Source organism: Stigmatopora argus, chromosome 22 (genome assembly GCF_051989625.1).
Source record: "Stigmatopora argus isolate UIUO_Sarg chromosome 22, RoL_Sarg_1.0, whole genome shotgun sequence".
NCBI classification, from domain to species: Eukaryota; Metazoa; Chordata; class Actinopteri; order Syngnathiformes; family Syngnathidae; genus Stigmatopora; species Stigmatopora argus.
Window position 1 is genome coordinate 2,208,162 of NC_135408.1, and position 26,410 is coordinate 2,234,571.

The following is a 26,410-nucleotide window of genomic DNA, read 5'->3' on the forward strand; positions in this document are numbered from 1 at the left end:
TTCCAATTTGAATTTCTTATTGTCTTGCGCTCAATGGGTGATGAAGTTTTTATTTCACATATGAAGTGGAATATTTAAAAAATAAAAATTAACTCAGTGTATGGACATCAGAATAGCGTAGTTTGTGCTTATTTAGAACAATATTGCTGAGCTAGTAGAAACGTAGTTTAAATAATTCAGAAATTGTTCACAGGGTAAGGAGAAATTCTGCTTCAAATATTCTTATGCATGTTTTATTTTTAAATAAAAAGTGGTATTGTGGTTTTAGTCAAGTGCATTGAATCAAAATCAAGATTTGTTTTCATTCATATTTCAGTAACCTTTTGACAAAAATACTCTCAACAAATAAACATTGGTGGGTCTCTTTATGATCAGAACCACCAAACACGAACACAAAAATACTGCAACAAAATAAATTCACAGACTGAGAACACACTATGAGCAATCCTTGACATTTATTTCTGGTACATTTACAAGATGGCAGCCAGGAGACCAAAAATATAGAACGATGGGAAAGAAGGAAACAAGTCAGTCACATATTTCCTGAACATTAGATCATATTTCTTTTTTTAAGGTTCACATATTCAAACATTGCTTCCATGCTCACACATTCCAGTGTTCAATCTCTACAAAAAGCAGAATCAGACATTTTTTTCCCAAAAATACCAAGTTTGGAGACTCATCACTATGAGTTAAGTTCCATAAATTAAATCTGAGCATTCACGTAGTGTATGTAAATCATACATACATGAAAGTTACAGCCTCGTCCATATTCTGTGGAATACGTTGAAAGGTTTAATTCTGAATACCACTACTTGAAACAAAAACAAGAACACACTTTGAGGGTTTAAATAATTCATTCTTATATTTTCAAACAAAACGACCCACTTAGTGTTGAAAAGCCTGCTCAGCACTGACATAATTAGTGGGTGATATATTTTTGTATTGGTACAGCAGAACCTCCCAAGTCCATTTCAAAATGCCTTAGGAGGTTCCACTCTTTTAAAATTACTTAATTTATACATAACCGACAATCTCCAGTTCAGCACACCTGCACGTTTGTACAATGCGATGGGTTGTAATCTCAATTGCACCAAAAATGACCATTAAAACAACTGCACCGGTCACATTCAAAACAATCCGGTTCATTTAGTGTCATTCTAAATAATAACCTGACTGCATTAATCCAATGTACAAATCTACACTGAGGAGTTCAATTTACATATTAGGCACTTGAATTCACGACAGTTGAGAAAAGACATGAAATGCCTGTGTTTGTGTCGCATAAGTCAGAGCAGAGTACTGTAAATGACAGTCACAGGGGAATTTCTTGTCCAAACTTCCGACTTTTTTTTACGCACGCATACAGTAAGAAATGTTCTGAATACAAATCCAGAAATGTTTTCCCTCCATCTCTCGACTCCCTACATATACATACAGCGTACCTCTTATGAGATGAAAAAATTGCGCGGCCTCCAGAGGGTAAAAATAAGGTGCTTCTTGCCTGTGAGCTGTCCTACATCTAAAACAAACCATGATAAAGAAATATCAAAGCTCAAAACAAAAAATACATTTATAAATAAATCCACATATTATAGAAACACACAGGCACTCCCAAAATGTATTTAGAGTGTGGAAGTACAGTAATCCCTCATATATCGCGGCTTCACTACATTGCAGATTTTTTTCTGGGGGATTTTTTTTTTAATTAATTTTTTTGAAGTTCATAAAAATGTGAAAATCCACACTGAAACTCGCAAGCGGAACCCACTCCCGTCTTCCGCTTGCTACTAGGAAAATGGCGGAAAACAGAGAACTAAGCACTAAAGCAATTTTTTAAAAACGTAATAAAAATGTGAAAAGCCACACTGAAACTCGCAAGTGGAACCCACTCCCGTCTTCCGCTTGCTTCTAGGACTCAGCACTGAAGTAAAAAAAAAAAAAAAATAACATTATGATTTTTTTTTAAATAGGGGTGTGACCCTACTTTGCGTTTTTTCGTTTATGTTTGGTCTACATTAACCGCGATAATCGAGGGATTACTGTAGTCAGTTTCTGTGTGGCTTTGCCCTGTAACAACTAACTCAACATGCATATCATTACGTGTCATTTTGACTGGCAGTACCTGACCTTGCTTGTTGTGACTTCACACACTCCTCACAATTTTTACACAGCTGAATTGGACCTATCCACGTGAAGATTTTTAGTGAGTACTCGGTTGTAACTCGAGGACTCCCTTACAATCAATTGACCGTAATGATTACTTACTATATTTTTCAGAAGTGGCTGAGTTACTACGTTAGGTTAGTAAAAATACCATTACAGTAATGAAATAATTTGACCATTAAATTATTTTACCATGATTTGTATCCTTGAAATGAGAAATTGTCTACTCAATGGCCTGCAAGAAATACAGTACCGTTGTTTAAGTACAGTTACTATCTCAATCTTGTTTTCTGTTCAGAATCAACTTGAAATGAAATCTTCCATGATGGCAAAGAGAAGCCACGTCCCGCCACCTCAAAAGACTTTTCTTACAGTCTGTGCCTGCGAGGATCCGTGCGGGGCGGCGAGGGGGGCGGAGGTAGGGTTACTGTTGTTGGGGGATCGACGGTGTCATTCATGGGTAGGACCAGGCGGGTTCCCCGGATGGGCACCTCGTGCTCGGTCAGCCCAAGTTCGTGTTCCGGGCACTCGTCGGTGGCAGACAGGTGATGGCCCTTGATGCCCCCGGAGCCCGAGCCGTCCGTACTGACGGTGACGTCGGCGTACATGGCGCTCACTCTGGCGTCGTTCAGGATCAAGTCAGAGTCGTCGTCGTGAAGCTGCCCTTCGTTCTAGTGTGCGAAAAAACAAACTGTGGATGAGACACTAAAATAAATATTCTGTGGCAACTCTAAAAACTTAACCCTCTCATGCAGGAATGACGACTTTTTTTGTTGTTCATCAATGTTCTTATAGCAATTATCTAAACTACGGCCCACATCTATTTTGCAATGGGCATTTTTTAAGTAAAGATTATTTAAACAAAATGAATGAATTGATGGATCTATATAGGATAAACTGCAATTGGCTGGCAACCAGTGTCCCCTCTAAGCTGCGCGCGTGCGCAATTGCGCACTACTCGCGCGCAGTAAAAAAAAAAAAAATCGGATTTTTTTTTTTTTTTATTTATTTATTTATTTTTTTTTAATTTTTTTTTTATTTTTTTTTTACCCCTTTCCCCATGATGGCGCCGTTTAAGCGGCAGCAAGTGGCAGTAGCTCTGTCCACTTATGTTTTTTGTGTTTTACAGCATGTTTTACATGAAAAATGGACAGGTCGCCGAATGGACGTTCCGCCGAACGTTCATTCGGCGACCTGCCCGTCTGTCAAACGTCCGTCGGCGAAACGTCTTTAGGCGAATCATCCGAGTACCGATGATGTCGCTCACACTGGTACTCAGTGCGCTCAGGGAGGTTGACTTTCTGCTCAGACCAACGAAAAATTAGAGGGAACATTGCTGGCAACCAATTCAGTTTCCCCAACCTCGTGCCCATAGTTAGCTGAGATAGGCTCCAACACCCCCACGACCAATGTTCCCTCTAATTTTTTGTTTGCCAGGGCAGAAAGACAACCTCCCTGAGCACACTGAGTACCGGCATGAGCAACATCATCATTGCTCGCTATGGGCACACACCAGTATCACACCTGCCATAAGCAGGTGCATGTCTACTACACATAAATGATTTAGTAATAATAAAATGTAATGATTAATATCTATGAATGGGCGGCCCGGCGGATGAGTGGTTCGCGCGTCGGCCTCACAGCTAAAAAAAAAAAAAAAAAATGGGATTTTATTTTGTGCGCTTCATATGATTTGCTGTGCGCAGAGAAGACGAGAGTCGTGCGCAATTGCGCACGGCGCAGCTTAGAGGGAACATTGCCCACGACCCTTGTGAAAATAAGCAGTAAGGAAAATAAATGGGTATAAAACAATGATTTAAAAAACACAAATTTTAAAAACCCATGAGTTATAAAAAATATATAATTATGAATAAGATAACAATTGCAAAAAAAAATAAACAAATTGTAATAAAAGAAAAAAAGAAGAAAGTGTTGAAGGAAGCCAAAACACCGACTGAACAAGGATGGGATTTTCCACTACTTCATACACTAAGCTAGCTAACGCAAAATTTGAATATGTGTGGGTCTTCAGGCGTGTTTTAAAATGTATTTTTAACTTTGTCCAAACCTCATATGCTTGCGGGCTGGTCAGGCAACGGGCCAGCGGTCCACAACAGGCGGGCAGGGTGGCAGTCAGAGGGGGGCCACTGTGGGTCAGGAGCGGTTTCAGGTAGCTGTTTGAAAGTTGTAAAAGACCTCAAACATTTTGGAAAAGGTCAAATTATCCTCCATATAACATTAGGGCCTTAAAGAATAAGCAGAAAGGTTAAATGATTTTCCTCTCGCAGGACTAAATCAGTATGAAAAATTTTAAATTAAAAATCCTGCGTTGTTTCACATCAAAGGATACTTGTGATCAAAGTTGTACCACATCCTGAAAGGCCAGGCGCTTTCATGCTTGGTGTTCCTTCTCAGTGAGCCGTCCACCAGTGCAGAACTCTGTCAGGAAAAGCATTCATTCTGTCACGTTTTTTTCATTGCTAAATTATTTCACCAATAGATTTTAACCTGTCGTAGTTACCGTTTGGTCTTGATCAGAATCCACACCCACACTGAGAGGGAAACAAAATTTTGTAATTGGTGAGAAAAATACTGAAAATAGGACTTTAGGGGTAGCCCTTACGGAATGCTCATGAAGGAAAGCATAGGCATGGTGCCCCCTCCGCAGATCCACACAGTGAAGAAGACGATCAGCAAGGTGGTGGAGAACATCATCTGGCGGGCGTAGGTGGCGGTGTCTCGGATGGACAAGGCGAACGTCATGGCTCCGCGCAGACCTACAGGAGAACGGAAGAAGTGTAGAATAGGACCAGGAGTGCAATAACTAGTTATGGCCAATATTCCGATGCTTCTCAAGAATTAACATAATACTTTCTTGCTCTTAGTTCAATTAAAAAGTGAACATTTTATATATTTTCTAGAATTTGTTCCATATGATCGAGCTACTCTAGAAACAGCAAAGGAGTGTTATTACCGTATTTACGGGCATATAAGCCGCACTCTTAAAATTGCCTTAAAATGGTTAAGTTTTATAATTTCTCGCGTATAAGTCAACCCCTGATTCATAATTTTCACCTTCATATTCATGGTTTTAATAGGCAATATAAATGTCTTACAATCTTAAAATCTTAAATAAGTCATCGCACATGGTATTTCTAAGATATTGTATGAATCAAAAGCAGATTATCAGGGTCAATATGATAAGGAAGTTGATATGTCTGGCTTTGTAAATGCAAAATATCAAATTCTTCAATTTGAAAAAAGAAATGTCTATCTTGATTAGAACCTAATGCTTTTTAATGACAGAAATTACAATTTTCTTACCAGAAGTTTAAGATGTTGTGGCAGCCAAATTGTTTCTGATGTAGAAATACCTCGATTTTTTTCGATGGTTCATATTACTGCAGTAGTTGTCACTTTCGAACAAAAAAATAAAAATATCAAAGCGGAATTTTGTTTTATTTCATAATCACAAACGTACTATAATTTCCTTTCAAAAAAGAAGTAACGGAAGCACAACCAGGAAGTGTGTCCGTAGCGGTATAGTGTTCACCAAGTCTCTAGGTGCAATAATAGCATGAGATACACATTACGCAGGTATAAAGGCTGATATTTTAACAATCGGCCGCAAGACCTTCGATCAGCCTTAACAACCATTGAGACTCGCGTCTGGCCAGTTAGAACTAGGTAAAACGGCGGCGCCCTAGGTAAAATGGCGGCGCCTAATGTAAGATGGCGACGCCCTAAGTGAGCAGCAACAGGCACTAGTGAGTTTTTTTCACGTTTTTTTTCTTGAATTTCATTCATAGACGTCAAAATTTATTTTGTTTAGCGTTTTATCTGTTTATCTTTTCTCTATTTTGAAATAAATGACCGTATCAGTCGCTTTGTCTTGCGTTATGGCGTTTCGTCTTTGTCAGCTTGCAGTTTCGTGCATGTCGTCTTTTTATGCGCATATAAGCCGTACCCTCAATTCAGTCATTCTTTTTTTGTACGAGAAATGCAGCCTATATGCGCGTAAATACGGTAAATAAAGAAAAAAATATTCCACAGGCAAATGTCAAGAAATTAACAAGCAATAACCGACCCTGTAAAACAACACTTCCCTCTGCTGGTGAGACAGTCAATTCAAAAATGAAAAATGATCAAGAGAAAATGTAATTCAATTCAAATTTAATTCAGAAAGGCTGCATTAAAGGGCCATAGATTTTCTTTCTTTTCAATCCAACATGGGATTGTGTAAAAGACTACATTTTGACCGATTGCATCAGGTCATGAATGTACTTTATTGCTGTCTCTCTTAGCCTGGGGCGACATAAATTGCCGTGTTTAGTCAGACGCACGCAGAAATTTCCTTAAATTTAGCTTTGGGCTTTTACTCAAATGTGTATTTAAGGACTGTCAAATTGTGAAACAATTGTTGTTCTATGCCTTAAGCGGGCATCTGTGAATTTATTTAGTCTAATAACACAAATAACATCAAAAGTGTTTGCGTGTGAGCCAATTACTATTCTTTGTCATTGTGACTGTATTTTTACAGACATGTTTTCTGTAACTTTTCTGGACGTTCATGAGTAGTAATTATTCTATTTCTTTCTCCAATTGGTAAACATGGAATTATTACATATGATTAATTTATAGCCTTATTGAAAGTATTTTTTGTTGATGTTGAGAAATGATTTTTTTCTATTTTATTTTAAGAACACAGTGTTGGGAAATTTAATTTTGATGGCTGCCGTAATTTCAATGTATTGAAGGAAATTGACACTTATTTGAGTCTTGCAGTATTTTTTACATGAATTAAATATATTGACTTGAAATAAATGCTGTAATTGGTCCATTCCTCTTTCTTCCCATGGACTAAAATGAATAAGAAATTCTTGGTTACTTCAAAATCTGGATTGTACCAAATTGGAGAAAATTTACACGAAGCTATTTGTGATTGCATGATTTCTATCCCTTCCCACCTATATGTCAGTTCATGCTAATATTGGATTGTAGATAATAAATGGAAGGGTTGAGATTTTACATTGTTACAATTTATCTGTTCTAGAACCAGCCATGATTGTTTTTCTAGGTTATGATGTGATTACTTATCGTGGTATTGTATTTGGTTTTCCATAATAGTGTTGGAAATTAGGATAGTCTAAACACCCTTCTAATTTGTTGCTGTCAAAAACCTTCATGAACTGTTTCATCCCGAACGCGAGGCTGTACCTCGCTGAATGGGGGCTGCCCTTCAAGGTCTGGACTCTGCAAGAGGACATGGACTAAAACTCCCAATAACCTGTTTTTTTTATATTTATATCCAGCTATTTCCACTGAGTACAGTATTTAAAGTATTTACAATTTTTAATATATAGATTAGATTTAGATATTAATACATTGCCGTCTTTTCATGTGCTTATAACTAGTATTTGATAAATACACTTCATCATAATTGTGCTTGTGTACTTGTATTTTTGCATAGGCATGAAAAAATGTAGTATGGTGATCCTACTTCGCGTCTGGTCTACATTATCTGCGATATTTGAGGGATTACTGTATTTATGCTTCCACCTTATTTACCTTTTTTGAAGACGATAGCAATACCAGTTAAAATTGAGCTTAAGGGAATCATTAGTTAACATTCACCTTGCAACTTTTCGTACTATATATGGACACAGGAATTTTTAATTCAAGTATTTTTGTAAACTGAAAATTTCCAATCTGTTCAGTAGTTTAGTTAATAGTGTCAAAACAGAATTATTATACATGGGGAGATACTTTTCAGAAGGACATTGATATCTATTTTAGATCTTATATATATATATATATATATATATATATATATATATATATATGTATGTATATATGTATATATATGTATATATGTATATACATGTGTATATATGTATAGAACATAATGAAGAACATAATGTCATGTCTCTCTTTAGTTTCCAGTTATTTCTACAACTCTGATTTTCTTCTTCAACTCTGATTGGAACAGATACTTCTTTGTCACAAAAAACATTTGTGAAGTTTGGTTCTTTTATGATTTTATTATGGGTTAACAGAAAAAGTGATCAAATCTGCTGGGTCAAAAATATGCATACAGCAACACGAATTAACAATTTTGGTGACTTAGAAAGTTGTGTCAGTGAAATGAGCTTCATAGCATGGCTTCTTAACTTCTTGTGAGTGATGAGTGACTACAGCTGGTGACTTCTCTGAGGCCATTTAAATAGGGCTCATTGGATGCAAACGCCCACAAACGCTACAATGGGAAAGTCAAATGAGCTCAGCATGGATCTGAAAAGGCGAATCCTTGACTTGAACAAGTCAGGAAAGTCACTTGGAGCCTTTTCAAAGCAGCTGGAGGTCCCAAGAGCAACAGTGCAAACAATTGTTTGTAAGCATAAAGGGCATGGCACTTTTTTGTCACTGCCACGATCAGTAAGAAAGCACAAGCTATCATCTGCTGCTGAGAGAAAATTGGTCAGGAGGGTGAAGATTCAACCGAGAATCACCAAAAAGCAGATGTGCCAAAAATTAGAAGCTGCTGGAACACAGGTGTCAGTGTCCACAGTCAAGCGTGTTTTGCATCTCCATGGACTCAGAGGCTGCCGTGCAAGCAACAATGCACACGCCACAATGCCCAGCAATGTTTGGAGGAGAAAAGGTGAGGCCTTTAACCCCAAGTACACCATGCCTACCGTCAAGCACGGTGGTGGTAGTATTATGCTGTGGGGCTGTTTTGCTCCCAATGGAACTGGTGCTTTACAGAGAGTAAATGGGATAATGAAGAAGGAGGTTTACCTTCAAATTCTTCAAGATAACCTAAAGTCATCAGCCTGAAGATTGGGTCTTGGGCACAGTTGGGTATTCCAACAGGACAATGACCCCAAACACACATCAAAAGTGGTAATGAAGAGAGCCATGACATTATGTTCTTCACAAGTGTATGTAAACTTTTGACCACAACTGTATGCATTGTACTGTCTTTTATGTATTTATTTATTGGAAAATGATCTGTAGTACTTTGCTAAACAAAACACCAAACTATGATTTGGAGTTTTACAGCACTGAAGGCTGTTATTTTAGGACAGGTTTTGAGGAAGTTCTTCACCAAGTGTTGCAATTGCAAGAAAATGTTCAGATTTTTCAACCTTTGATACATCACAAGAGTCTATAAAAACAGAGTACCTGCAAACATCATGACATGCTGAAAATTGGATCCAATCTTGTTCTTGCGACCCAGGTTGAGCAGGAAAGACAACGGGTAAATGTTTGCCGCCCTCCCCAAGAATACCGCCACCTAAAGTAGTAATAGGGTCAAGGATAAAGAGCCACTATGCCAACTGGCAGACATTTGCAGTTATCAGTTAATGACAGGCAACAAATGGAATCATCATTTTTGTCCAAGGATAAACTTACGCTGCAAGGTTCACATGATACGGAAAAAAAATGATTAAGTGCCTTGGGTGTCAGGATATTCCCAGGACACCTCCTGAGTAAAACTTTTAGGGTATGTCCCTCTGTTATGAGACCCTCCAGGAAGGTCAGTTAACCAATGTTTCACAGTATGACAATTGCAAAATGCACATTATAAAATAAAACCAACAAGACAAGGATACAAAGGCTCCGATGATGAACAAAGGGTTGAAGACGTGCGACTGAAAGGAGAAAAGCGTCAGGCCCATATAGGAGAAGATGAAGTTCTCTGCCAGAAAGTTGAGCAGCTCAAACAACTGCAAAGTAATAGCCAGACAAACAAACACGTGTGAACACACCTGGCTATTTGCTTAATCTGAGTTTTGGTGGACATTCATTATTGAGTGAAATATGCTGCAGAAACTGTGGTAATAGGCTTGCACGACAAATTTTGAGAAACGAGCATACAAGACAGCCAGTAGGCCGAGACGCAAGAGGCTGCTTATCATAACAGCACACTGTCTTTCTCGTCGCGTCTTCCACGTGTAAAGATATCTACGATCACTGGGCGGAGCGTTGCGTTTTTGCCATGTTTTTTGCGTTAGTCAGTGGAGTATTAGGAAAAAAATAATGGGTCCAAAGCAAGCAGGCGCAATGAAGGGTAGTGCAAAGAAAATGCGTATGATGACAATCGATATTAAGCGCGAACTAATGGAAAAAAAATAGGGGTGTACGTGTGACGGTGCTGGCTCGCCAATACGTAGGAGCACCCAGACAAGTTGACAAGTGGCCGTGCGTTATCCTATTGTGAGGACATTTGTGTGTGTTATTTTCGTAATATTTTGAAGGGGAGACAAAAGCGAACAACCCTAGATATGTTACTTTTAAAAACTCAGAGCAAAAGTGAAGGTGGAAGCGAGGCAAAAAGAGCCAAGCCGGAAGAATAAAAAAATTAAATAAATAAAAATTAGAATTACGTTTAGTGTAAGGTAAGATTAAAACTTATTTTTAAGTGTTTGTATTGTATTCATTTAGGTTAAATTTATGTTTATGTTATGTTACGAGCGTGTTGCCGTGCAAAAAGTCTTTCTGTCCCTTTCTCTTTCTCTCTCTCTCCTCTCTGCGCACTCCACACTGTACTGAATAATGTCTCATATTAGTATTGAAAATCATAACATCTAGATAGTTATTTGTTACTGTTAGTAGATGGTGAATTAGAACAAATAAAAAAAATGCCATTGTAATATCCAGGTTGTTTTTTTTCAGAGGGTGGGAACGAATTAATTTATATTCAGTTCATTTCTATGAGAAACGTTGATTTGAGATACGAGTAAATCAACATACGAGCTCGGCCCCGAAACGCATTAAACTCGTATCTCAAGGTATTACTGTATTGTTCAGCCCTAAGTGGGACATTACTGTACCTGTTTGGTTCGATCCTGAGAGTCCCGAGAGAGGTTGTTATAGGTGTAATGAGCCTGAGTGATGCCACAGAACAGCACAGCAACCACGCCTGGAGTCAGACATATTCAGAAAATTACTGGACAGTTAACGGAATTATGAAGACGACGAAACCATCAAGTGGATCAGGCACCAGTAAATCCGCATGCCTCTGCCAACAGGAAGGTGCTCCATGACATGAGGAAAAACAGTGCAGTCTCCAGCAAGGGGAAATCCCTCAGCTTAGTAAACTTGGTCACGTGATGGAAAGTTAAGAGGAATAAACAATAGAACATGATATTAAAAGAAACAAGACAACTCCACATTGCCGCTCTATGTGAATGTATGTTGTCCATTTGCGTCTTATCAAAAACAAGACATTATGACAACCAAACACATGGCTGTTGGGAAGCTAACACTCACGGGACATTTACAAAAATTAATGCCGATAATCAGATCATGATAAGGATATGAGCGCCGTCACCACACCGGTGGCCACGCCAAGAGCAAATGATCCGCTGAAGACGCCCAGGAAAATGCCAAAGGACTTGAGCAGGGCCATGGCCTCGAAACTGTGGCTGTTGTCCCCCGCCGGCTGGTAGGCCACAATGGAACTGAGGGCCGAATGGACAGCATGAGCCATCCTTTGTCTTGTATTACCATTCTTCTTTCTAAGATTGCCCTCAAAGTACTCAAAAGACCCTTGTAAATATATCTTTTTAAATAAAGCCCAATCCATCGCAATAATGAGCATTGTAAATGGAAAAAAAGACATTGTTTTACATTTTCTTAAACAGTGGACTCCGTTCGAATGGAGACTATGTCCTAATTCATCTCCTGTTTGCCAAAAACACTACCATGCTATTCTTAAATCAAATTAAAAAAAATGCGGAACTGGAAGAAAAAGAAAAGAAAGCATTTACAACACAAATGTTCATAATATATAATAATAAACTTGGCATTGGGTATTTAGTCAATTGTTCCTGAAAAAAAATTACAAGGCTCTCAGAAGACTATGTGAACACTGAAACCCTCCTAATAGTTTTTTTAAATAGCCCCCCTTCCCTAATTGTTTAAATAAATAACTTAAAAAATAGGTAAATGTGACTTGGGCCGCACTTTTCATGCACATGCATCTATATAATCAAATGCATGGAAACTTAAGCAGGAAAAACAATTATAGCTCTGCCTACAACTGTACTGCATTATTGATAAGAACCACAAATATAGATTTCTCCTGTTACAGTTGACCCAACTCTCTTCCCAAATAAAGGCCTCAACTGTAAGAGGTGCCTTAAAGTGCCTCCACAAATAAATACCTGGTACACTGTAGTTGTTTTAGTAAATATACCGAATTATGACAGTTTCCAACTGCCCAACATGCTACCACAAAAAAACACACATCCCAACCACACACCGAGGAATGGCCGTCTGATTCACACCCAGCCATTCTTCCTCGCTTTTGGGCCGCACAGTTCGAGCCCCCCACCTACTCTGCTTCTCCAAGCGGAGAAGAACACTGCATGCATACGTACGCGTAGGTGATGAACAAGATGGGTGGATGAATGGTAGGCCAGCAGGAGAATGACAGGGACTTGTGTTAGTACAATGAATCCAGTTATGGATTTGAAGATGTATTGCGGGAATGAGTCTTTGTAAAAATGGGGGAGGAGCGTCACAGAAACTTACGACGAGAGAACAATCGCCACGGCGTCATTGAGCACGCTCTCCCCAAAAAGTAATGCATACAGGTCCACGTCTACCTTCAGCTCATTGAAAATAGCCAGCACTGTCACTGCAAACACAAGACGGAAGGTAATAAGACAATCAAAAATAATGATTGGGTTATCGACTTATCGTCTAAAATAAATAGAATTACAACATGTTGGGAAGTAAAGTAAATCTGAATACTTAAAAAAGTTTCAGGAAAATACAGTCAGAGGATTTAAGACAGGAATTTCCAAACTTTTGACCGCAAATGTACAGTAGACCTGAAATTCAAATGAGCTCGAACTATAATCATGCGAGATCTCATGTAAGACTAACACAGAAAAAAGTTCTCTGTACAAAACAAATTCCTTAAATCATTGACCGCACTAGAAAAAAAAAGGTTTGATCGTAGAGCAAATATGAGCTAGGAACCAAGTAGAGATGAACAGTTAAACACAGATTGAGGCAAAATGTAATGATATATTATAAAGCCTGGTCTAAAATGATGTGCATGGCTGTGCTGAAACTAAGGTTTTGGGGGGATTTTTTGACGCCATTCAAATAAGGTTTATTCATGACAGTATTTTACGAGGAAAAATGCACATATATGGGCTTTGCTTTATTTAATTCTGATCTACACAAAAGAGGACACATAAAATTAATATAAATTTAGGAAGATTGTCATTTACTTTACTAATTTAAAAACATATTTTATTGTTTGCAGATATGCAAGCACTGTACATTCCACCAAAGTTATATCAACTATCTTTAGAATAAATTTTAAGAAAATTAACTAAATAGCTACAGATGAATAATATTTTTAATACCACTATTTAATTAAAATGGATATTGTGGCCATAACATTCCGGTTCTACTGAACTGCAGAAAGAGAAAGTGGACCACTTAGCATTAATTAAAATGCTAGCATATTTTCCGCGTGGGTCGAATTGTGGTGACGCTGGCCGTAATATTTGGGATTAGGGAGAGAAAAAAAAAACTGAAGGATCTCCTAGTGTGATGTTTTAGAATCCTATGTTGTACCTGGGTCTGTCGCTGATACAATGGCACCAAAGAATAGACAGTCGGTAAAGTAAAAATCTCCCCCCAGCTGGCCCACCACTTTCATGAAGGACACAAATCCGTACATGATGAGCCTGGAGGACAATACAGGGAGCCATCAGATGTGGGAGAAGCTCATTGTAGTTACAATATGTGAATAAGAATAGCGTACTTACCCAGTAATAAAGCAGGATATAACAGTTCCCATGAAAGCATAAGCCAAGATGGAGCCAATGTTGCGGAAAAAATGTCTCTGTGACAAATGAGGACAAACATTCATTTGAAAGTAGATTCTATTTATTAACTACAAGCAGGGGGACCGGGCTTCGCCAGTCCCACCTCCTTGTTTAAAACCAAAAGACAATTGTTGCGCTATTTAAAAAATCTCGCGAAAAATGGGTGTTTAACATATAAAAGATTGAGTTTACACACTTAGAGAAGGTGAAGAAATTCAATCGTCTATTAGGATCCAACAAACGTTTCTGGCCACCATAAAAAATGTCAACTCTCTACGTTGCACGGTTTGGACAAACGTAGCGAGAGAAGCTTAACATACACACACAAACACTCAGACAGCCATAAATCACACTTAGACTATAGATGAGTTTGAAGTCACATTAGCAAAACAATAAACTGTTGGTGGACATCCTAGAGTGCCGGATCGAGCCTGCCTTCAAATCTTAAAACATATAAACAACTGATATAAAATATCACATATCAAAATGTTTTGATTTTTGTTGTTCATTTGTTTTTGGGATAATTCAGTAGTGTCGTTACATAGGGAGAGTCACCGCAAATCAAAATTTCCCATCATTCTAAATCAGGGGTGGCCAAACTTTTTTCATAGAGGGCCACAATCGGAAAAATAAAAAGGTACCAAGGGGCAATCATGAACTCTTTTCACTTTCATTTTTTAAACAGAGGATCAAAATCAGGTAGAAAAAGATTGGGTTCTTATGTGTTTATGTATTAACTTAATGGCTGCCAATGACAGCGATAGACAACCAATCCAACAACAGAACGTAGGCTAAACTCAAGCTTCTTTTGCTGGCCATATTCAATGACATTTTCATCATTTGCTTCAAGCCACCAAACACGGGACAGTGGTGTGCAGTTGGCCCATGATTCTTAATTTGGACACCTCTGTTCTCATCTCATTTTGTGAACCCCTTTATCCTCACTAGGGTCGCGGAGGTGCTGGGGCCTATACCAGCTGACTTCGGGCCAGAGGCGTAAGGCACCCTGAATTGGTGGCCAGGCAATCGGAGGGCACAAGGAGACAAACAACCATTCATGCTCACACTCATACCTGGGGCAATTTAGAGTGTCCAATCACCCTACCATGCATGTCTTAGGAATGTGGGAGGAAACCGGAGTACCCGGAGAAAACATGCTAACTCCACACAGGTGGACCGACCTGGATTTGAACCCAGGTCTCCCACAGTGAGGCCGAAGTGCTAAGCACTCGCCCCACCGAGCCCACCTCTGTTCTAAATGCTGAAATATCTAAAAGCCTTTAGCCGCAAAGGTTGTGACAGTTAACATATAATAATAACTGTTCTTTCGACGACCTTACCCGTTTCAGACTGTACCCAGCATGGAAGATGATTGGGGGGAGCAAAATGTTGAAAAAGACTTCTGGGTCAAAAGTAACCTGAGGAAACATAGCAGATAATAATGTTTAATGCAGCTGGCATACATATGTCGCAAACTAGTAAATAAAGTTGTTCGGAGAGCACCAAGACCTCCTTCTTGAGAGTGTGCCGTATGCGATTGGAGAATAACAAATACAGTAATCCCTCGAATATTGCTGCTTCAACTTTTGCGGCTACACTATATCGGTGATTTTTTTTCAGGGGGAAAAAAGATTTGTTTTTTAAGTTCATAAAAAGTGAAAATCCACGCTGAAACCGCAAACAGAAGCCACTCCCGTGTCTTCTGCTTGCTACTAGGACTCAGCACTAAAGAAAACCATTTTTTTTTTTTAAAGTTCATAGAAAAAAATTAAAATCCACGCTGAAACTCACAAGCGGAAGCCACTCCCTTGTCTTCTGCTTGCTACTAGGACTCAGCACTGAAGAAGAAAAAAAGGTAGTTATAATAGGGGTGATCCTACTGCGCGGTTTTTCATTTATCGTGGCCATGTCTGGTCTAGATGAACCGCGTTATTCAAGGGATTACTGTACTTACAAAAATAAAGAACGACTAAGTCTTGCCTTACCTTTCTCAACATCTCGTCGTCCTGCACTTGTCGGCCTTTGCCGCGACTGACTTCGCCCTTGAGTGTGTATTCGTAGAATCGCCCACTGACATTGACAAGCAAAGTGGCAGGACTAGCGTTCACGGCACAGCCCTGCACAACGTCGCTCATGCTCGGTGGCACATGAACCCCGAAACGCAGGATCAAGCCCACTAGGAGTCCTTTCATAGAGGGAGAGACAAACTTAGATATGTGCTCCATAAATCTAACGCTATTTTTTCATCCTATACTCAGTCTTGTACGTATTGCTGAATCATGAACACAAAACATTAACTTCATTTTTTTTCAAGGTGGCAAATACTTTGGAAAACATTCTTACCCAAGGGGGTCAAACTCACTTTGGTTCGTGGGCCACATTAATGCCGACGAGATCTCATGTGGGCGCGATCCGTTTATTTTTGGCCCAAAACTGTAACATTGACGACGCTAGACATCCAATCCTTTTCGACTGCAGGCAGTGAATAAACGCTCATTCACCCCTCCCAGTGAAAATGAGCTGGACAATTACAAATGCCTCTAGGTACGAAATTTTGAGGTTACAAACTTTTTATATGCAATTCCCCTTATTGAGCGATTAAAAACCATACAAATGCAACGCGGCACATATTTTCACACACAGGGAACAAGTCTAAAATGTAGTACAAAGTGGACGGTACTCGGACGATTCGCTGAAGGACGATTCGCCGAAAGACGTTTGGCCGACGGACGTTTGGCCGACGGACAGATCGCCGAACGGACGTTTCGCCGAAACGGGATTTGCGCGCTCGCTCCGCCCCCGGATCGTGTGTGTACATGTTTTTCAACCTCGGCCTATTACAGATAACATTCATTTAGGAATAACAAGGGAAGAGAAAAAACTACACAAAGACTTGTGTGAAATTCTAAGTGCCTTGGACTGACTAGAGGGCTTAGAGAACAATACCTGAAAATGCCATGGAACACACTTTTACTTCTAGTTTAATTTTAAATAATTTCCCATTATTTTAGGAAATATATATTCAAAATGATTTGCTGAGAACCTTAATTCAAAGATTAATCTCAACGTTTTCTATGCTGGTGTAAATTTTCTGGAGTAGGATTTCTGGATTTACAATTTCATTACAGTAGTACTTACTGTTACTACTACTATATTTTCTCTATTTCTTCTGTCATGTACTGTTCGGCGTGATCTCCAAATGGCTACTACTTTAAACGCAGGGATAAAATAAAAAAAATTTAAAAAATGGCAGCACATTGTAGTACGTACTTGTATTAAGAAATATGTCCAGCGGGGGGCAGTACATGCCCTTGTTATTCCTAAATGAATGTTATCTGTAACGGGCCGTATATGGCCTGCGGGCCGAGGTTGAAAAACATGTACACACACGATCCGGGGGCGGGACGAGCGCGCGAATTACGTTTCGGCGAAACAGCCATTCGGCGAACTGTCCATCGGTGAACTGTCCATCGGCCAAACGTCCGTCGACGAAACGTCTTTCTGCAAATCGTCCGGTCACGAAAGTGGGCGGCTTTTGGCCCTTGCCGCCATCTGGCAGACAAACACGGGTATTACATCTCCCATAATAACGGCACCACAGGGAACTATTTCAGCGGTGCAGGGCACATTTTCATATGCTTTAATTATTTTAAGACATTAATAAATCATTTCCTTATAATTGTCTCTTATTTTTGTGTTTCCTCACATCTTTCATAAAAAAATGGGACACTTTGACCAATTTTAAAGGGTTTAGTTGGTAGATGTGTGTGGACCGATGAACGAATTAGAGAATTTACATATAAAGTACACCTCCACTTACGAAATTTTCAAGTTATGAAAAGAGTTCAGGAACCAATTAATTTCGCAAGTAGAGGTGCAACTACATTCATTCACAACAGAACGGAAACCTGGTAAAACAAACTACCAGTATAAACACAATTGAATTTACAATTTTGGATCCATAAAATCTAATTCATCATCATAATATTTAAAAAATTTCAAAGTCTGATTTATCATCAGAGTCACCAAACAATTGATTCCATACTACTTGAGAGAGGATAGCGCTCCCTGGGCGGCTGCCCCGCTAATGTTTCTCTGGAGCAAGTTTTTTTTTATTTTACCCTCCCCTATAAACTTGCCGAAGGCTATTTGGAGAGGGGTGGCCTTTGTAAAAAAAATAAAAAATTACAAAAATTAAAAAGTAGATTATATCCCCTGGGCCCTGGTAGAAAGGGCTCTAGCGCACCATCTGGTGGACAAAGACATGTTTTACGTCTCCCATTATAACGGCTGCGGAAGGGACTTTTTCACCGGCGTAGGGCAGTTTTTCCCCGGAATTTGGTCATAAAAGGGAAGACCATGCATAACGCACACCCAAACTTGGCTTCATCTTTTGGTACAAAATTTTGTGTGTTATACTCGAATAAATACGGTACATTATAAGGTTCTCCATTAACTCATCGAGTGCCAATGAAAACATGTAATTGCGGATAGGAAATTGATCAAAATGCAGTAGTGCAATGCAAGTCACACATTTCTGGTTTTGCATTTTTAAAAATTAAATAATGCCCTGTGATCGGCTAGCCACCGATTCAGGGTGTCCCCCGCCTCTGGCCTGGAGAGAGTTGGGTTAGGCTCCAGCACCCCCGCGACTCTAATGAGGATAAAGTGGTTCAGAAAATGAGATGAGGGAGAGAAAATTACATAGGAAAACATTTAATTCTGTCATGCAGAATGAATGAGCGCCCGTCGGGCAGAACACCCCCGCGGGCCGGATCAAACCCCCTAGTAGGTCACTTCCGGCCTGCGGGCCAAAATTTTGACACCCCTCAGGAGGCGGAACGACCCCAGTTTACAAATAAACTGTCAAATGTAGCTAATGCTTCAGTCGGTGGAGGATAATTAGCTAGATAACATGGATGCTACACGCCGCTGTCAACGGGGTGTTAACAAATGCTCTTACCGTATATCATCGCGAGCCCCGTTTCGTGAAGGAATCGAAAACGTCTGTGTTTGAAAAGCCATATAGTGAGGATGGTGAGCGTGAGGAGCATGATGAAGATGAGCAGGTTGGCACTGTCTTGACGGTGGCTTTCCTCAGCTAGCCTCTCTGTTGCGGCGTTGTCCATCGGGTTGGTCTCGCCTCTCCCGACGAGGACCACGACAAGCAGGGCGAACGGCAGGGAACGCAGGGTCGTCGGGAATCTACCGTGAAGGGGCGGATTTGTCTGTCTAGACGCCATTGTGCCGTTAGCGCTTAGAGTAGCAGTCGTAGTAGTGGGATCAGGCAAAGCGCGCTGTCCCTGTGACGGACAACAACAATCGGCGTCATTTCCGTGTTTGTGTCAAAATAAAAGAAGTTTCCGTTATTCAAAATAATAGCTTAAAATGCGGAATACTACAGAGAGGAATGCAGCAAGTCAGATATGCAAGGAATTTGATCATGAATACATGTGAATATTAGAAAAAGGAAAACATAAACTGGTAAAGTACAGTACATTTATCCATTCACTCGCCTGTCGTACTGTTTATCTTCACAAGGTTTGCGGTGAAGCTTCATCCTTCAGTTGAATGAAAATGAATACATTTGTAATTGTAATAAACGGTCATCTTAATTGTCATGCATGCACATATATTTTTTCTTCTGAATTGCTTTCATAACTTTCAGATAGGATAGGGGGTCTCAAACATGCGGCACAAGGGCTAATTGCAACCTGTGGGACAATATTTAACAAATTTATATATATACTACTGTGATCCTTCACCACTTCACGGCTTCAGTACATCTGTTTTTTTATATTAAGTATATAAAAGAAGTTCATAAAAAAGCCAAAATTCTCACTGTAACTTGTAAGCGGAAGACGGGTTGAAAAAGGCCAGAAATCAGGGATGCGCTTCTTCAGCGCTGAAGAAAAAGTGATATTTCAACGTAGAAGAATAACGCCCGAATAATATGAAAGACCAAATTACATTTTGATTCACGCACATTACCTGTGGAGAAACACTTCCTTGAAAATGCCTCCTAAGCAAGCGCCAATGAGCCCAAAAAAGAACGAGACATGATGACAGTGACCAAAAAAGTGACATTGCTCTGCTAAAGGCATAGCACGCCATTGCGGCATAAATCAATCTACCGTGCTCTTTTACCAAGAAAGAAGAAGCGAACATTTGAAAGCTGGCCACGGCATCCTCTTCCAAGGACACTAAGCGAGTGATAACGACTATGGATTAAAAAAAATGATCCAGCATTATGAGCAATTTACACCGTAGATACGTCCGTGATGGCGAGAGATCTTCAATATTTGCAACAAAGGCTCCAGGAGATTGATGACAACATGTTCGGAGTGTCAACATAAGACAAATTCAAATGAATAAATAAATTCAGTTTTTTTTAATCACTTATATGATCCCACATAGCTTAACAGTTTAGCTGCCAATGACGGTAATCGACTTCCAATCCATTTTACCTGGAGGGGCCTGGAAGCGATCATTTTACCTTCAATCGGTGTTTTCAATGTCAATTTCCCTCTTTTACCAGCTAACACAACACATATTCTGTGAACCGGAAATTGTATCTCATGTTATCACTCCATCTAGTAGTTTCCTCTGACAGGAAACAAAATCCAGGGTATACAAAACACTGTTTTGATGAATAAATAAATATGTTCTGTTTTGAAAACAGAAAGTTTAACCAGACATGAAGTGACCATTATAACAGATCTATAATTACTTCTTCATAAGGTTTGAAATTCTATTAAACAAATGAGTATAACATATGCTCTGCATCCAAATGTTGGATACATTTTATGGAATATTTGAATTCAAATCATTTTTAGCAGAAGTGATTGTAATTGGGTTTATACTCTTTTTATCGTTAGCGCAAATAAGTTAATGTATCAATCACCATTTCAACACAAATAAGGTTTGTGCGCATTACTGAATAACTCGACAATTTCCTCTTACAGGAAGCTGAAGCCACAAAGGCGCACAAAAAAAAAAAAACCCTAAATGTGAAAGTTTCACTCAGACGCAGATTTGACTTTCACAATGATGGAAACATCAATGCTTTCACAAATTCTAAATAAATTCTCCTTCCTTTTTTTTCTGGCTGGACCCAGTTTTGCCAAAGTATCTCCAGGTAAGGATATTTGATATTTAAAGTAATCTGTACCCAGTTTGAACGCATTTTCATTTCCTTTAAGGTCAAACTTATTTCACACTCGATGTTTCTTACGATACGAACATTTGATTTACATAAAATATTTCCTGAAACAATTGATCAAATACATATCTTGTACAAGTAAAATAATTTCATTTTTAATAAATGACTAGCTTTCTGTAAAATTCCATCAGATGAAAAAGATACAGGTGATCCCAGAATTTTCAAGCAATGATTTAAGTAATGTTTTGACGCTTTTCATTGCACGTCATTACTACGGAAACGAGCAAAAAAAGCACAAAATCAAAAATACTTCCATTTGGAAAAGGTCTGACAGCAAAACTGTAACTCAGATGGTGGGACATAAAATATTCCTCCATTGTGTGACATTTCTTATGCACATCAATAGCCATGATAATGGCTTATGAACGTCATAGGGCACTTATTTAATTATTCTAATCATCTAAGTAGTAATTTCTTGATTATCGGAAGTATTATTGTTTGAACTTAAGTTGTATTGACTTTCTTGACAACTATTCTTAAATATTTAAGATGAATTTCTACAGCATTTGGTAGATTTCTGTTCTGTTTGTCATTGACAGACGTCGACTGTATTGTGCTGCATCTTGAGAGAGTTAAATGTACCTGGAATAGACTCGACAATCTGTCAGTCAATTACACCTTCTTCAGCTGGTAAGTTTAAATAAAATAATTCCTAACAAAGAAAGGAATTGCTCTTTTATTTAATCGCGTGTTTGGTGAAAATTGTGCTAAAGAGACTTGCTCGGATCTAGTTTTACCGATTCGGTGGGGCTTTTTCTTGCACAGGTTTCATGGTAAACAAGCCAGAGAATGTGAGCTGTACCTGAGAAACTATAGCATTAACAGTGGATGCCTTCAACCCTATGGAGAAAAAGACAACAGGTTTACGACATTTTACACCCGTCTGGTGTACAACGACGACAGTTTTGAAGGGAAGCATGCGCTTGTAAACAAAGGTAGGCCTATAGCAATTGTCCTGCTTTTTTTGCAGCAATTCTGTTAACATAATTGAATTATTTTTACAGACTTATGTAAAGATTTGTTGGAATTAGTATGCTAAAAATCAACTTTCGTTATTAATCATAGTCAATTTTAGGAAAAGTGGCAGAGGAATGGTTTGTTCACCAAACCATAAAATAAGCCCTCAGAAGGCATAATTCAATAAAATCATTAAGAAAAAAAATCGTTGACATGATATATTACTAATTATGAAATGTACAAAGGAATATAGATAGATTCCTATTTTTTCCATATACATGCCAAATTGCATACATACAAATTTATTAATCTTTTTATCTAAAATGCATCAAAATACACGATATTTATTTTATGTTTGGATTAGATTTTTTTTTTTAAAGGAAAGAAATTAACATGGCTGCCCTCCTCCCTTAAAGGCTCCGATGACAGGTGCCAATCAAAAAAAGAAATTATCTGAGCCGGTGACAGAAAATAGAAAAAAAAAATTTAAATAATTCTGCTTTTGTAAGATTTGTGACATTTTTTATAAGATTATAAATATTATATATTATAAAAATAAAAATTTATATTATAAATTATATCAAAATATATTTAAAGAAATTATAGAAAAATATCAGAAACATCAATTAACTGTAAGAAGAATAATGTCACTTTCATGGAGGAATTTAAGTTCAATTTATGTTTAATAAATTCTAACCTAAAATATAAAATCCTTTTCATCTTATGTCCACACGTGCAGTAAAGCTAAATCCACCAACCAACTTAACTGTTCAGAATGGATCGGACTTGAATCTATGGTTCTACTGGAATCACTCGTACCCAAAATGCACACAAAATGAGGTTCGCTACAGGACCAACAACAAGAAGTGGGATGTGAGTTCTTAGCATACTTTCTTTGTGAAAAACATTCCCATTTGACATGCCTTGTGCTCCCCACAGGCATATACAGTTACTCTGGGCAAACAAAATTACTGCATCAACTTGCCCTCTAGCCGTTTCCGATATGAGCTTCAGGTGAGGAGCAGAATAGATGAAGTGTGCGCAGCTTCTGATTGGAGCGACTGGAGTAAGCCTGTATTCTGGGGGTCATACAACAGCACAGGTAAAAATGAAGCCTAACAATTTTGGTGGAGATCAATCCAATTTACAAACACATTTTTACTGTGTTGCAGACACCGACCCAGTCAATGGTTCGATGTTTGTGTGGATAATTTTGTACGTTCTAGCACCTGTCATACTCATCCTCCTTGTCATGCTGCTGCTGCGCTATGAGAGGTGAGGGGAATTTTTTTTAGACCTCTTGACACCTGAGACTTCACGACTCACTGTATTAAAACCACATTGCAATTTTCAAAAATGTCGACACTACCACGCGCAGTCTAACAGCATGCAGATGTGGTAAATATAACAAGTGGAGTAGATCGGAACCAATAATAAAATACAGTCGTGCCTCTACTGCCGAAATTAATTGGTTTCAGAACTTTATTCGTAACTTGAAAATTTCGTAAGTAGAGGCGTACTTTATATGTAAATTCTCTAATTCGTTCCACGGTCCTCACACTACTACCAACTACTAGACCCTTTAAAATTGGTCAATGTGTCCCAATTTTGTATGAAAGATGTGAAGAAACACAAAAATGAGAGAATATTATAAGGAAATTATGTATTAATGTCTTAAAATGAATATAATGGCCAAAAATCCCTGTGAAAATGTGCCCTGCGCTGCTGAAATAGTTCCCTCCACGGCCGTTATATTGGGAGACGTAATACTCGTGTTTGTCTGCCTGATGGCGGCAATAGCCCATTCTACCAGGGCGAAAGTGGTCCACTTTGTAGTGCTACATACATTTTATACTTTTACGGGTGCCCTATGTGTGTGCGTGTGCGTGTGTGTTTGAAAATATGTGCTGCATTGGATTTGTTCTGTTTTTAATCGCTTAATAAGGGGAATTGCAATCATTAAAAAGCGGAGCATTTAGCCGGGGTGGACAGGTATGTAAGAAAGAATCTTGAAACATGGATAGTGTTTTTTGTGAGAGCCAATTGAATTGAATTGAATTGAATGCTTTTATTGGCATTATATGAGATAGAATGAGAGTGATGAAATGAGAGCCCAGTAGAGGGTAGCGATGTTCTAAAGTGAGAATCAATGCATATGCGACAATATTTTCAAAATAAAATAACAGATAAGGAAATGCATTTACTTTTTGGGGGATTTTGTAACTTGGATCTGTTTCGTATCTCGAGACACTCATTTGCATATAAAAAAATCATACCTAGAGACATTCATAAGTAGAGGTATGACTGTATATCAAACTCATCTGAGATGGTGATTGTGAGATATACTGCGTATTCATGTGCCAGAACTATTGATTTTGAACTCAAATTATAGATTAAATTAACACAAATAAAACGCTCATCGAACTAACATCCATATTATAGAACAAACAGAGGGTTAATGTTGTACTATTTTCTGTCCCTTGCCCAGTGTATTTGCATTATATTGTTACTATAAGCCTGATTTCAGTGATCTGTTGTTGATGAAACCTTGAAAATTGTCCCTGAACCCCTCACGTAGGTTGCGAGTCATCTTCATTCATGTGGTACCCAAGCCATCCCTGATTCCTCAAGACATTGAGGTAAAGAGCGCTGAGGTTTTCATCAATATTATTTTAAATGTCTAATACACTAAATTATTTCTTAAAGCCTTGGCTCAAAATTCCAAAAGGCCTTCAAGAAGGTTTCAAGGCGAACTACCATGAGGAGGCCTGTCCTGTTCGAGAGTACCGCCACTAACCAGTCTGAAAGCCAGCACGCCAACAGTTCCAGCTCCTCCCTCGCCGCTAATCAATTGGGATCGTTCCAGCTCCATCATCGTAGAAAAGCTGGAATAGCAGGAAACGCTGTTCTCTTCCCAGCATTTGATGAGTGGCTCCATTCTGTTTCATTTTGCTTCTTATCCCAGGTTATGGAGAAAACACAAGTACAATTATTTACTATACAGAAAGTGCTTGCTTATCATCTGAACATTTTTTTGTGTTTTATGCAATATTGTTATTAATAATTGGGGTGATTGCAGTTTGCAGCAGGATAACTTGTATGTATTAACTCATTGGATAACATTGACAGTGATAAACGTCTAATCCAGTTTTACTGGGAGGGTTGGCATGGATCATTCCATCTCAATCAGCCTTCCAATCAATAGCAAAAAAATATTATCGCTCAATGCCAACCCTACCAGTTGAAATGGATTTGATGTCTACGTATAGGATGATACTGTACTGTATGAGTGACTAGCTCCAAGAAGTGTAGCTGAATGTCGGCCGAGGCCCGGTGGTGAGTGGTTAGCGCGTCGGCCTCACAGCTCTGGAATCCTGGGTTCAAATCCAGGTCGGTCCACCTGTGTGGAGTTTGCATGTTTTCTGCGTGGGTTTCCTCCGGGTACTCCGGTTTCCTCCCGCATTCCAAAAACATGCATGTTAGGCTGATTGGACACTCTAAATTGCCCTTAGGTATGGGTGTGAGTGTGCATTGTTGTCAATTTCCTTGTGCCCTGCGATCGGCTGGCCACCGATTAAGGGTGTCCCCCGCCTGGGCTCGAGCGACCCTAATAAGGATAAAGCGGTTCAGAAAATGAATGACTGGTTAGCGCGTCAGCCTCCCAGTGGGAGAGCTGGGTTCAAATCCAGGTTGGTCCACCTGTGTGGAGTTTGCATGTTCTCCCCGGGCCTGCGTGGGTTTTCTCCAGGTACTCCAGTTTCTTTCGACATTCAAAAGACATGCATGGCTGGTTGGACACTCTAAATTACCCCTAGGTATGAGTGTGAGCGTGAATGGTTGTTTGTCTCCTTGTGCCCTGCGATTGGCTGCGGGGGTTTTCCCCGCCTCTGGCCCAAAGTCAGCTGGGATAGGCTCCAGCACCCCCCGCGACCCTAGTAAGGATAAAGCGGGTCAGAAAATGAGATGAGAAAATGAATGAATGACAGCCAAATGTAAGATTCTTTCGGGCAGCGGCCCGTACATACTTGGATACTCCTGGAATTTTGTGACGTTAATCTCAACAATATAACTTTAATTGTGAAATAAAACACATGGCTTGATTCTAAAAGATTCACTCAAAAGCATTAAACTAATTCATTTAATTAATTAAACTGAGCCCGTCTATTTTGCATTCAATTTGCATGCAGTTCAAGCCTTTCCAGATTGA

General features: G+C 39.1%; 2 protein-coding genes across 3 annotated transcripts; one reads left to right on the forward strand and one right to left on the reverse strand.

Annotated features, from left to right (window-relative positions):
• Nucleotides 1–1,664: 1,664 nt before the first annotated feature.
• On the reverse strand, nucleotides 1,665–19,362 carry slc9a6b (solute carrier family 9 member 6b). 2 transcript variants are annotated; one of them, XM_077591577.1, is made up of 17 exons: nucleotides 18,988–19,362; nucleotides 16,010–16,209; nucleotides 15,365–15,442; nucleotides 13,965–14,041; nucleotides 13,771–13,883; nucleotides 12,709–12,814; nucleotides 12,437–12,538; nucleotides 11,492–11,633; nucleotides 11,174–11,279; nucleotides 11,004–11,092; nucleotides 9,783–9,896; nucleotides 9,352–9,463; nucleotides 4,790–4,943; nucleotides 4,688–4,718; nucleotides 4,517–4,605; nucleotides 4,235–4,340; nucleotides 1,665–2,837 (listed from the first exon to the last, which is right to left on the reverse strand). In XM_077591577.1, the coding sequence occupies exons 1-17, from the start codon at nucleotides 19,265–19,267 to the stop codon at nucleotides 2,535–2,537; spliced, it is 2,202 nt and encodes a 733-aa protein (XP_077447703.1). In that variant the 5' UTR covers nucleotides 19,268–19,362; the 3' UTR covers nucleotides 1,665–2,534. The 2 variants fall into 2 exon arrangements, with proteins under 2 accessions (XP_077447703.1, XP_077447704.1); XM_077591578.1 differs by lacking the exon at nucleotides 12,437–12,538 and having other exon boundaries at nucleotides 18,988–19,361.
• il2rga (interleukin 2 receptor, gamma a) lies at nucleotides 18,896–26,358 on the forward strand. Its single transcript, XM_077591580.1, has 8 exons — nucleotides 18,896–21,162; nucleotides 21,786–21,876; nucleotides 22,012–22,181; nucleotides 22,943–23,076; nucleotides 23,143–23,305; nucleotides 23,376–23,478; nucleotides 24,782–24,842; nucleotides 24,910–26,358. The coding sequence occupies exons 1-8, from the start codon at nucleotides 21,072–21,074 to the stop codon at nucleotides 24,997–24,999; spliced, it is 903 nt and encodes a 300-aa protein (XP_077447706.1). The 5' UTR covers nucleotides 18,896–21,071; the 3' UTR covers nucleotides 25,000–26,358.
• Nucleotides 26,359–26,410: the final 52 nt, after the last annotated feature.

Excerpts from the sequence above, each read along its gene's own strand:
- il2rga (XM_077591580.1), top strand. The coding sequence starts at position 21,072 with ATGATGGAAACATCAATGCTTTCACAAATTCTAAATAAATTCTCCTTC. Across the intron at positions 21,877-22,011 it reads AATTACACCTTCTTCAGCTG|GTTTCATGGTAAACAAGCCA; the intron begins GTAAGTTTAAAT and ends TTTCTTGCACAG. Across the intron at positions 23,077-23,142 it reads CCAACAACAAGAAGTGGGAT|GCATATACAGTTACTCTGGG; the intron begins GTGAGTTCTTAG and ends TGCTCCCCACAG.
- slc9a6b (XM_077591577.1), bottom strand. The coding sequence starts at position 19,267 with ATGGCGTCTAGACAGACAAATCCGCCCCTTCACGGTAGATTCCCGACG. Across the intron at positions 13,884-13,964 it reads ATATCCTGCTTTATTACTGG|GCTCATCATGTACGGATTTG; the intron begins GTAAGTACGCTA and ends ATTGTCCTCCAG. Across the intron at positions 11,280-11,491 it reads CCGGTGTGGTGACGGCGCTC|GTGACCAAGTTTACTAAGCT; the intron begins ATATCCTTATCA and ends ACTTTCCATCAC.